This window comes from Oncorhynchus gorbuscha, linkage group LG13 (assembly GCF_021184085.1).
Source record: "Oncorhynchus gorbuscha isolate QuinsamMale2020 ecotype Even-year linkage group LG13, OgorEven_v1.0, whole genome shotgun sequence".
Lineage (NCBI taxonomy): Eukaryota > Metazoa > Chordata > Actinopteri > Salmoniformes > Salmonidae > Oncorhynchus > Oncorhynchus gorbuscha.
In genome coordinates, this window is record NC_060185.1 from 55,028,211 (window position 1) to 55,041,051 (window position 12,841).

The 12,841-nt window shown below is 39.8% G+C and overlaps 1 protein-coding gene across 1 annotated transcript; it reads left to right on the forward strand.

The window, feature by feature from the left end:
* rnf169 (ring finger protein 169) lies at positions 1-11,960 on the forward strand. The gene is made up of 6 exons (XM_046295040.1): positions 1-840; positions 1,497-1,564; positions 1,886-1,972; positions 2,108-2,202; positions 2,392-2,494; positions 8,588-11,960. Exons 1-6 carry the CDS (start codon positions 453-455, stop codon positions 9,821-9,823), a joined length of 1,977 nt encoding a protein of 658 aa, XP_046150996.1. The 5' UTR covers positions 1-452; the 3' UTR covers positions 9,824-11,960.
* Positions 11,961-12,841: the final 881 nt, after the last annotated feature.

Genomic DNA, 12,841 nt, shown 5'->3' on the forward strand with positions numbered 1-12,841 from the left:
GTGGTCGCTGGTCTAAATGTTTGAGTACAGGATAGTGGCAACACATGTTGGGTTAGATATAGTAATGATAGGCTACAGTATTTCTTACACGCTTATATTTTGACTGTAATTGTGTTGATCATTGTTAATAAGTGCAGCATTTATTACAGTTCAAAATAGTTTTGCTAAATACTTTACTCATCAGTTTGTGCTGCTTTCTCTTGTAATAATTTCTCAACATGTCCGTGATCGCGGGTAGGCCGAATTTGGGTGCCCTTTTATAGATCGAGCACATTCTCCCCAAAAGGTCTGTGCATGGCTCAATGAACTAATTAGACCAGAACCATCTGCTATCGCACTGTTGTCTATGGAACCACCCCCTTAAGCAGACCAGAACTGTTCATTGTTTTCAATGGTAAACGGCCTGAGTAACCTCTCTTAATTTATCCACCATCTTTGGTAGGGAGAGACCAATGAAAATGGCGGCGACAGGGTCCGTCAGATCCACCAGTAGATTGGGGCACAAATGCAAAGCCAGGCCCGCCGATATGCTGAAAACTCGGACACATTCACAGCTGCTAACCTTGGAGGAGGCAAGGTGTCCGGTTTGTTCGGAAATTTTATTAGAGCCCGTAACTATGCCATGTAGCCACTCGGTTTGTCTGCACTGTTTCAAGCGGACAGTTGAATTCACCAGTTTGTGCTGTCCCCTCTGCCGGCTGCGAGTATCCAGCTGGGCCCGTAAACAGTCCCGGGAGAAAAGCCTAGTTAACATCGAACTCTGGGAAATGGTTCGACAGAGTTACCCACAACGATGCAAGATGAGAATGGAGCAGAGAGACTGTGAGACGGGTGGAGAAGGTATGCTTTTTTGATAACAACAGTTATTACAATTCAGTTTTAGAATGTTTGGGGTTGTATTGGGTTAGGGTACATTTGTGTATGTCGTAAGGTTTTTGTTCAGCCCTCTTAATTTGTTTCCAAGTATAGGTTATGACCACGAACACAAAGTAGGAAAACATAGGCTTATCGTTTTTATTCGCGGCAAACATTGTAACTGACAGTGGTGCGGTCATTCCATGTTGGCAACACCACTGCAGTGCATACAGTTTAATGTTTTTTTAATCTTCTTCACATTTACAATAGTGTGTTACTTTGTTGTTACAACGATATTATTTGGAATTAGAACGGTTCTGTTACATTGTAACAAATGCTATTCGACTCGGCGCTGTGCGGTCTCTCATTATGTGGAATGATGGCCATTCTATATAACCAATAGGCTCTTGTACAAGACTGAATAACCAGACCAGTCAGTTTTGATATACCCGACTTGTCTAGGCATAGAAAGTTTCACTGTGACTTGCCCAGACTTGTGGCGCTTTTTGTGGGAGGTACTACTCTATTGACACCATCTGTACTTGTACTGTCTGGGGTGTTTTTAACTGTAATATATATATATATATATATATTATTATTTTTTTTGAGTTATTTTGATCATTTTCTTTTTTTTTCCTCAGACATTTTCTGCTCGCCTGCTCAGGTATCCAAATCTGGAGAGATCCGACTGGAGTATGGAAAGCAAAAAGTAAAGGCAACCTTGTAATATTGGTTATTACAACAATTGTTGATTATTTAAATACAATAGTAGAGGTTTTGTGTCCCGTAGTGCTTTTTTAAAATTATTTTTTTTACATTGTACAATACCCATAAACCCCTCAAAAGGAAAGACCTATGTGTTTGAGACTTGGATTAGAGAAAAAATATACTGATATCATCATCTTATTCCTATCAGAAATTCCACTGTTGTAGATGGGCACACAACACATTGATTTTAAACAACCACGGGTTATGTGAATGATCCCTTGGGTTCAGTTACTATCAGTAAGAAGTGATTTTTCTTTTTCAGGTCCCAATCAATGAAGAGAAAGAAGAGGGGAGGAGGAAAGTCCACCACAGAGAGGGATGTGGAACTCTCAAGCACTTTCAAGATCCTGTAAGTTTTATCTTGTAACTCTCTCATGACTATTTTGTTGAATAGATTGTGAATGGATTGTTGCTCAGAATGCTATGCCAACACATTGATGAATAAGTGTAAATATGATGCTGAGATTACAACCCTCTCTTCCAGTTCTATGGATTGCTGTCAGACTCGGAGAATGAAGAACCCATTGGGAAGAGAACCAGAAATGTGTCTGCGTTTGTTAGAAGAACAAAGATCTCAGCGTTTGTTATATTTGACATTTTGGGCTGCTTGTAACTGTGATAATGTCCTCATATAATAGTAATGAATAATAATGCCATATATAGATTTTTTGCACACATACATTTTCAAAGCCATTGAACAATTGATGTTACCTTGAATGTTTTTTGTGCTTTTAATTCAGTTATTTACTCAGTCCCCTTTTCCCTCAGTGGTCTACATACCAATGTGGTGCAGAGAAGCCAGAGCTGTACTGATCCAGAAGAGGGAAGGCGAAAAATGAGGGTATCTACTCATCTTCCTGGACTGGACAAGGTATGATGCTGTGCTTTTAATTATGATTCCCATGTAAAGTAGCCTTTTGAGTGACTAAGATATTGTAGACCCCTTAATATATTCCCTTAATATATTTGGGGGATAGAAATGCTCAAAATTGTAGAGTTATTTTTCTCTCATGGCTAACAACCAGGAAGTTTGAAAAGAGGCTGAGTGGGCGGGGAGCTTATATTCACAAGCTCCCCTTTACTGATAGCTCTTTGAAACACCGAGGTCAAGAAACTTGGATGCAGTAAAATCTTCTCAAACAAATTTGGTGTTACACAAAGGAACTCAAACATCACTGAAATTGGCATGTCGCTCTTGAATCGGTTCACAGCCTCACTAACGGATGTGTTTACATGACAACGGCATCATAGTTTTGAACGACCCCCTCCCCGTTCTGTTTCATGCTTGCTAAAGACCTAGCTAGCCAGTAACTAGCTAACACCAGACACAGATGAAAGGGGAGACATAGAGTGCATTTGGAATGTATTTTTCCACATTTTGTTACATTACAGCCTTATTCTATCTACACACTACACCCCATAATGACAAAACAAAAGCAGGTTTTTAGATTTTTTTTGCACATTTATAAAAAATACAAAAACAGAAATACCTTATTTACATAGGTATTCAGACCCTTTGCTATGAGCCTCGACATTGAGCTCAGGTGCCTCCTGTTTCCATTGATCATCCTTCAGATGTTTCTACAACTTGATTGGAGTCCACCTGTGGAAAATGCAATTGATTGGACATGATTTGGAAAGGCACATACGTCTATTATAAGGTCCCAAAGTTGACTGTGCATGTCAGAGCAAAAACCAAGCCATGAGGCCAAAGGAATTGTCCGTAGAGCTCCGAGACAGAATTGTGTTGAGGCACAGATCTGGAGAAGGGTACCAAAACATTTCTGCAGCATTGAAGGTCCCCAAGAACACAGTGGCCTCCATCATTCTTAAATGGTAGAAATTTGGGACCACCAAGACCTTCCTAGAGCTGGCCGTCCGGCCAAACTGAGCAATCGGGGGAGAAGGACCTTGGTCAGTGAGGTGACCAAGAACCCGATGGTCACTCTGACCGAGCGCCAGAGTTGCTCTGTGGAGATGGTTGTCCTTCTGGATGGTTCTCCAATCTCTTTCCTTTAAAATGAGTCAGTAAGTATTCAACCCCTTTGTTATGGCAAGCCTAAATAAGTTCAGGAGTAAACATTTGCTTAACAAGTTACATAATTTGCAATGGACTCTGTCCAGTTTTGAATGGCTACCTCTTCTCGGTACCCCCACAGTCGAGCAGTGACTGGTCCCTTAGTCGAGCAGTGAATTTCAAACACAGATTCAATCACAAAGACAAGGGAGGTTTTACAATGCCTTGCAACGAAGGGCTCCTATTGGTAGATGGGTATAAAAAATAAAAGCAGACATTGAATATCCCTTTGACGTTATTATTTACAATTTGGAAGTTGTATTTATACACTCAGTCACTACAAAGATACAGGCGTCCTTCCTAATTCAGTTGCCGGAGAGGAAGGAAACCTCTCAGGGATTTCACCATGAGGCCAATGGTGACTTTAAAACAATGAGAGTTTAATGGCTGTGATAGGAGAAAACTGAGGATGGATGACAGAGTGTAAAGAAGGAAGCCTGTCCAGAATAAAAATATTCCAAAACATACCTCCTGTTTGCAATAAGGCACTAAAGTTTTTTAAAAATGTGACAAAGAAATTAACTTTTTGTCCTGAATACAAAGTGTTATGTTTGGGGCAAATCCAAAACAACACATCACTTAGTGCCACTCTTCATACTTTTAAACATGGTGGTAGCTGCATCATGTTATCGGTGTGCTTGTCATCGGCAAAGAATAGGTAGGTTTTTTTTTTGATAAAGGGAAATGGAATAGAGCTAAGCACAGACAAAATCCTAGAGGAAAACCTTGTTCATTCTGCTTTCCAGACACTGGGAGACAAATTCACCTTTCATCAGGACAATAACCTAAAATACAAGGCCAAATATACACTGGAATTGCTTAACAAGATGACATTGAATGTTCCTGATGAGATTAGTACATTTTTTGACTTAAATCGGCTTGAAAATCTGTGGCAAGACTTGAAAATGCCTGTCTAGCAATGATCAACAACCAACTTGACAGATTTTGAAGAATTGAAAAATAATAATGTGCAAATATTGTACAATCCAGGTGTGCACAGCTCTTAGAGACTTACCTAGAAAGACTCACAACTATAATAGCTGCTGACGGTGATTCTAACATGCAGTGACTCAGGGGTATGAATACTTAATACTGTAAATAAGATACTTTTGTATATACAGTTGAAGTCGGAAGTTTGCATACACTTAGGTTGGAGTCATTAAAACTTGTTTTTCAACCACTCCACAAATTTCTTGTTAACAAAATATACTTTTTGCAAGTCGGATAGGGCATCTATGAAGCACGGGGGTGGCAGCATCGTGTTGTGGAGGTCCTTTGCTGCAGGAGGGACTGCACTTCACAAAATAGATGGCATCATGAGCCAGGAAAATTGTGTGGATATATTGAAGCAACATCTCAAGACATCAGTCAGGAAGTTAAAGCTTGGTCCAAATGAACAATGACCCCAAGCATACTTCCAAAGTTGTGGCAAAATGGCTTAAGGACATCAAAGTCAACGTACTGGAGTGTCCATCACAAAACCCTGACCTCGATCCTATAGAAAATGTGTGGGCAGAACTGAAAAGGTGTGTGCGAGCAAGGAGGCCTACAAACCTGACCCAGTTACACCAGCTCTGTCAGGAGGAATGGGCCAAAATTCACCCATCTTATTGTATTGTAGGAAGCTTATTGTGGAAGACTATCTGAAACATTTGACCCAAGTTAAACAATTTAAAGGCAATGCTACCAAATACTAATTGAGTGTATGTAAACTTCTGACCCACTGGGAATGTGATGAAAGAAATACAAGCTGAAATAAATCAATTTCTCAACTATTATTCTGACATTTCACATTCTTAAAATAAAGTGGTGATCCTAACTGACCTAGGATTAAATGTGAGGAATTGTGAAAAAACAAAGTTTAAATGTATTTGCTAAGGTGTATGTAAACTTCCGACTTCTGGTATGTGGACACCCCTTCAAATGAGTGTATTCAGCTATTTCAGCCACACCCATTGCTGACAGGTGTTTCAAATCAAGCACACAGCCATGCAATCTCCATAGACAAACATTGGCAGCAGAATGGCCTTACTGAAGAGCTCAGTGACTTTCAACATGGCATAGGATGCCATCTTTCCAACAAGTCAATTTGTCAAATTTCTGCCCTGCTAGTGCTGCCCCAGTCAACCGTTAGTGTGGTTATTTTGAAGTGTAAATGTCTAGGAGCAACAACGGTGAAGTGGTAGGCCACACAAGCTGACTGAACGGGACCGCTGAGTACTGAAGCTCATAGTGGGAAGAAATAGTCTTTCCTCGGTTGCAACACTCACTACTGAGTTCCAAACTGCCTCTGGACGCAACGTCAGCACAAGAACTGTTCATTGGGAGCTTCATGAAACAGGTTTCCATGGCCTAGCAGCCACACACAAACCTAGGATAACCATGTGGTGTAAAACTTGCCACCATTGAACTCTGGATCAGTGGAAACGCATTCTCTGGCGTGATGAATCACCCTTCACCCTCTGGCAGTCCGACGGACGAATCTGGGTTTGGCGGATGCCAGGAGAACGCTACCTGCCCCAGTGCATAGTGTCTACTGTAAAGTTTGGTGGATGAGGAATAATGGTATGGGGCTGTTTTTCATGGTTCGGGTTAGACCCCTTAGTTCCAGTGAAGGGAAATCTTAACATTACAGCATACAATGACATTCTAGATGATTCTGTGCTTCCAACTTTGTGGGAACAGTTTGGGGAAGGCCATTTCCTGTTTCAGCATGACAATTTCCCATTGCACAAAGCGAGGTCCATACAGAAATGGTTTGTCGAGATCTGTATGGAAGATCTTGACTGGCTTGCACAGAGCCCTGACCTCAACCCCATCGAACACCTTTGGGATGAATTGGAATGCCGACTGCGAGCCAGACCTAATAGCCCAACATCAGTGCCCCACCTCACTAATGCTCTAGTGGCTGAATGGAAGCAAGTCCCCGCAGCAATGTTCCAGCATCTAGTGGAAAGCATTCCCAGAAGAGTGGAGGCTGTTAAAGCAACAAAGGGGTGACCAACTCCATATTAATGCCCATGACTTTGGAATGAGATGTTCGACAAGCAGGTGTCCACATACTTTTGGTTATGCATTTAATTTTCAATATAATTGCTAAAATTTCACTTTGTCATGTTAGGGTATTGTGTGTAGATGGGTTAGAAAATATATCTATTTAATCAATTCTGAATTCAGGCTGTAACACAACAAAATGTGGAATAAGTCCAGGAGTATGAATACTTTCTGATGGCATTGTACATAAACCACGGCCTTCTGCAAACACGCCTTCTCCGCTGTTGGTTACAAAGCGGTACTAATTTAAATTAGGTAAGATAATATCATGTTACCATTGGTGCATTAAAATGAGGGTTAGGTTCATTTCCAATGTTCCCTCTAAGCTGTGCCTGTGCAAGGCCGCGCACCTCCTCCAGAACTGATGGGCAGAAGAAATGCCAGGCCGCGCAGAGGCACAAGAGATTGAACTTAACTGAGTTCACCCCATTAGTTTGCACAATATAAATTAATGTTTTTTCTGGGATCGAATCAACATTATATCAGTTCCTTTTCAATGCAACAAACCAAAACAAATCTAACTTTGCAAGATTGAGTCTGTGATTTTGTTGTAGTGATAGCCAGAGCGCAAAGGAGTAGAATTCAGGCGGGTAGCCCATGAGGGGTCTTTATAAATCACCTGCAAATTAATTAAATGGAGTGAAGGCAGGCTATGGAACAGAGAGCTTTCAGGAAAACAACAGTTCCCGGGTTGGATTTTCCTCAGGTTTTCGCCTGCAATATCAGTTCTGTTATACTCACAGACAATATTTTGACAGTTTTTGGAAACCTTTTAAAGTGTTTTCTATCATAATCTGACAATTATATGCATATTCTAAATTCTGGGCCTGAGAAATAGGCGGTTTCATTTGGGTATGTTTTTCATCCAAACGTCAAAATACTGCCACCTACACTCAAGAAGGTAATGGGCTTTTCAGATCAAAGTTATGCATGTAAACATTTGTTGATATTCTATGCTAGTTAGCGAGTTATTAGCCCAGTTATAGATAAGGATAGGTCAGCAATGGGGAGTTACTGCTTCCTACAAGAGCATAAAAACTGTTGGCTACATTTCAAGCTGTCTTTGAAAAGCGAGTCAGGTAAATAGCTTATGTCTTAATTAAATGGGCAGTGTTGTATTTTGAGACCGGCTTGAATATGCAAATCAAGCCAATAGGCAGTGGCGTAGTCTACATTGTCTAATTTTCTGTATTATGTTGTAAAGTGGTTTCTTACATCATGCAATGCAATTTACAGTCACCTATTTGGCCCATGGTGTTACAGACTAAGTAAAAAGTAATTAATGTCAAGACTTTCATAATGTAAAAACGTTTTTTAAAGTCTCATGCAATGTAGGCCTGCATTGAATACCACATACTGTGTAGGCTATATCATAGAAATAAAAGCTATTTCCATGTGAAAATGTTATGGAATCTGCTCCATTGGTTTTGTTGGTAGGTCTACATTATGCTCAAATAGCCTTTTGGCTACTGTCTAAAACTGTAAGGTTGTACAGCCTTAGTGTTCACTGTAAACGCAAGCTGGAAGATGCACAAAATTCTCACAACGTTCAAGTTTACGCTCACAAGACCTAGAATTTAAGGGAACATTATTGATGTCACCATATCCCTTTAATAATCCCCCCTCTTGAATCTAAGTGTTTGAGATGGGGGAGGGGACAAGTAACTTTAAGATCAAACTTGATCAATGTAGAAGCAACAGTAATTTTTCATGCTTTGGTTGTAATACTTTCATCTGGTTTCATTCAAATTTCAAGAAAAATATGATTCTGACTGTTCATGACCTTTAAAACATTGATCTTCCTTTTTTTGTTGATTTGTTGTCTCTGTACAGGCAAGTATTGCTCACAGCTACAATGCAGGAATCCTTCTGTCGTCTGAGAACAGCCGATCTCTTTCGGCACCCATCATTGTCCAAGACAAGAGGCATAGCTGGCGAGGCGTCATCATGGCATCATCAACACCTTTTATGGTCCCCCAGTCGAAACAAGAGAGGTCCATTAGCCCTGAGAGCAATGACAGTATTTCTGAGGAGCTGAATCACTTCAAGCCAATAGTGTGTTCGCCGTGCACCCCACCAAAGCGACTACCTGACGGGCGAGTGATGGAACCCACAATTGTGAAGTCCACCCCCCGGAACTTATTCCGCAGCCTGGAAAGGCCCACCAGCTATGAAGCGAGCCCTACTATCCTCCAGAAATGGAAGCAGATAGAGGTGGACCGTCAGTCTGTCAAAGTGACCTCGAAGGGTACCTTGACCAACCCCATGAACGAGGACCTTGTCTTCAAACCAAGCCCCATAGAGGAGAAGGACGGCAAGTCCTGTAGCTGCTCTCCAGCAGCAAATAAGGGAAAAGAACACTTGGTTATGTGTGCCAAGACTGATTCCTCTGGGCAAGAGAATGAAAGAACTTCTATACATAATAAACGAAGACTGATATTTGATCAGGCCATTGGAGAGACAGCCTTCCATCAAAAACAATTCACAAAGTTTCAAACTCCATTTGTTGCCTTAACCAGTGAGGAGACTGTAAAAGAATGTGGGGTTTCTTTTGAGTCTGTGGTGGTACCTGAATTACATTGTGGACCAACTTCAATTCATCAAAATCCAACCGTAGTACCACATGATATAAATGCCAGTGTTAGGAGTTGCAAACTTAAATCAAAAGACTCACAGGATCAGAGAATAGAGTTTGACAATAGAAACTGTGCCCAGAACCAACCTACCTCAAGGAGGGGCAAGAAGAGGAGCCAGAAGACCAAACACCTGGAAGAGACAGAGTCTGGACTCAAGAGGCCAAGATCCCAGAGCCAAGATGGTTGCAATATAGAGTGTGCGCAGGCTGAACTGTACATTCAACAGGTTCAGCAAGAGAGAGAGGACAGAGAGCTAGCGTTGAATCTTCAAAGACAGTTTGACAGGGAACAGCAACAAGAAGACAAGCAAAAGACCAGTCCTGGCAAGTACTTTCTCCGGTCCTGCATGTCCAGTGAAAACAGAATCAAATGCAATCCACGCAGATCAGGAAGAATTTCCAAAAAGAATGAGCACTTTAATTGCTATTATTAAATGGTTATTCTTGTTTTTTAAATTTATATTTCAATCAGACAACTTCTTGCATACAAGAACTATACTGCTTTTGTTGCCCAGGTTCCGAATCCATTGTTTTTAAACAGAAACTAAACCCAAGCTAGCCTATGTCATAAATGGTTCATCTTCATTTTGTTGTATTCCTGTTAGATGTAGTTTCTACGAACATGGTTTTGCTGAAATGTTAGGTACTATCGTTATTTATTTTCTACTCGTTTGCAGTTACTCATAGAATTGTAAAATAGACAGAAAATCATCGCGCAGTTAATGCACTGTGAGAAGAAGCAAAAATGATTCACAGTATGAGGTTGTGTTGAGATTCTGTGCAGACACTTCAAAATCTGTGTTCAGGCTCATGTATGATTCTGATTCTAGCTCAGCCAAGGATCTGGACACAAGATATAGCACTATTACTTTGTCAGACCCTCTATTCAGATTCCCATTAACCCGGTGGAGTAACACCTGGGTCGTATTCTGTTTCCCATGGGGCAAATCACCAGTAATTCCTATCATCAAATTGAACTCAGACCTCAGAAGCTGATCCAGTGTTAGTGTTGTGAACATTTGAATAGTTAAAGGTGATCCCAGAGCTGCACTGCCATCCTATTGATTATTTCATGATCTTACAAGTCATATGGATTGGGTTCTGTCAATGTTAGACAGGTTTTGCCAGAGTAAATGGTTTTAATTAAACCCCATCAATAAGATTTAACGATCTGAAAATCTGCACAGAACACCTACAATGCAGGCAGCCTGAAACGTGTGGGTGTTGAGGTCTTCAGCCACTCACACTCTAAAATCTTCAGTTACAACGCAGCTTCTGGTCACATCATATTGTTGAGTTAAAGGATCAGTGTTGCCAGGTTAAATATATGCAATGTGTAAACTCTTTGCTGTAAACTATTACAGTAATATTGGAAAGGGGCACAATATTAACATGCTTTTTGGATGGTGATTTTCTGATCAAATTCAATTCCAGTATGTATTTTCTGTCAATCTTATGCCCACACTTCTACCTCTACACTCACTGTTGCGTTGTTGCTTTTTTCAATGATTTATGCCCTCTTTTTCACAACCACAAACCAAAATGTCTCTATGCATGTGTATGGCACTGCTTTATAAAGTTTTAGCACTGCCTAAGCTTTATAGTTTTGATGTATATTAATCATGGGTTGACTGCTATAGTATGGTATTAATTAGGATAATTGTTTTATGCAATATGTCTATTGAAGATTCCACATTAATATATTTAATCAGCATTGTTATTTTTCTCATCTTTGAGTTGTAGTTACTATATTGTTTGAGACACTTATTCAAAGGGCTATTATATTTTATTTGATAAATGTCTTTCATATTCTATTTGATTTCTTGTTTTCCTAAAAATGTATATTTTTCCAATGGCATATGCCAAAAATATGAGCTTTAATGTCCATTACTACTTAACATTTTTAAAGAATAAGATATTTCAATTTTATTTTGCACATAATTATGTACACAAATACTTGTATACTTACCTTTGTACATACAGTATAAATACTCAGATGCATATTTTAGTATTGGAGGGGAGAAATGGGTTAGTGCCAAATGGCTGATTTCTGTCGACTGTGTCATACATCTGAAGTTTTTTGTTTACTTTCCTGATTTTAAAGATTAGGTTATTGATTATTTTATAGTAATCAGAATGTACCACTTGTATAGCCTACATGATTCATTGACAGAACTGTACTTTGAAGGAAACAACTTGTTCTGATCATGTACATCCAAATTCTGAAGGAACTGTGAAACACAATAACACATTCAAATGCAAATTAGAGGTGAATTACTTTTTCTTTTTCATTCAAGTGCTTGTCTTCTTTTATCTTTCTATCTTTTTAAGTATGTAAAGAAGTTGGCATTTATGTTATTCTGTATCTGTTTTTTTCCGGTATCTGGTATTGAAACGTTTGAATGCTGAATGGCTTTCCAAGACATTGATTTGACCACTCAACACAATGACAGCAAAGACTTGTAATCTCCCTCACATAATATTAATATCATTGGTTTGCAGTTATATTTCAACTCATTGGAGGTCATACAAGAAACAAAAAAATGCTTTAAATAAACATCAGTTACTATCGCTTCAAATAATTCATTTGAACTTGAGTTTTTAGCAAAATTCCACAAATCTTAGTCTTTAAGCTTCAATTTTTCTTCCTCAAGCTAATTTCCTTGTAGCTACAGTTGAAGTTGGGAAGTAGTACATCACTGGGGCCAAGCTTCCTGACATCCAGGACCTATATACTAGGTGGTGTCAGAGGAAGGCGCAAAAAATTGTCAGACTCCAGTCACCCACGTCATAGACTGTTCTCTCTGCTACCGCACGGCAAGAGGTACTGGAGCGCCAAGTCTAGGACCAAAAGTCTCCTTAACAGCTTCCACCCCAAAATCACAAGACTGCTCTACAACTAAACTATTCAAATGGCCACCCAGATATCCCCCCACTGTTTATTATATATGCATAGTCACTTTACAAATTACCTTGACTAACCTGTACCCCTGCACATTGCCTTGGTACCGTTGATTGATTTTATTATTTATACATTTTTTACTATGTTTATTTAGTAAATATTTTATTAACTCTGTTTGTTGAACTGCATTGTTGGTTAAGGGCTTGTAAGTAAGCATTTCACAGTAAGGTCTACACCTGTTGTATTCGGCGAATGTAACCAATAACATTTCATTTTAATGGAATCAGGTGCGCTAGATTAGGGTTGGAGTGAAAAACTACAGGACGGTAGTTCTCCAGGAACAGGGTTGGAAAGCCCTGCGCTACGCAAACCTTGTATTCCTACAAGTATAATGTTCAGGAAGTGGTGTGTTGACCATGCAGATTCGTCATTTTCCTGCCCAATTTCTGACATTTTGACATTCCTCCAGAAATGTATGGCTGCAGGGAAGTCCGCATCTACAGTACATTGAAAATGTATATGGAAGACATCTCTATGGGTCATGACCAGA

Bases quoted from the DNA above. Each gene is read 5' to 3' on its own strand.
- rnf169 (XM_046295040.1), top strand. From the start codon at position 453: ATGAAAATGGCGGCGACAGGGTCCGTCAGATCCACCAGTAGATTGGGG. The intron at 1,565-1,885 runs GTAAAGGCAACC...TTTCTTTTTCAG, and splicing joins TGGAGTATGGAAAGCAAAAA to GTCCCAATCAATGAAGAGAA. The intron at 2,495-8,587 runs GTATGATGCTGT...GTCTCTGTACAG, and splicing joins ATCTTCCTGGACTGGACAAG to GCAAGTATTGCTCACAGCTA.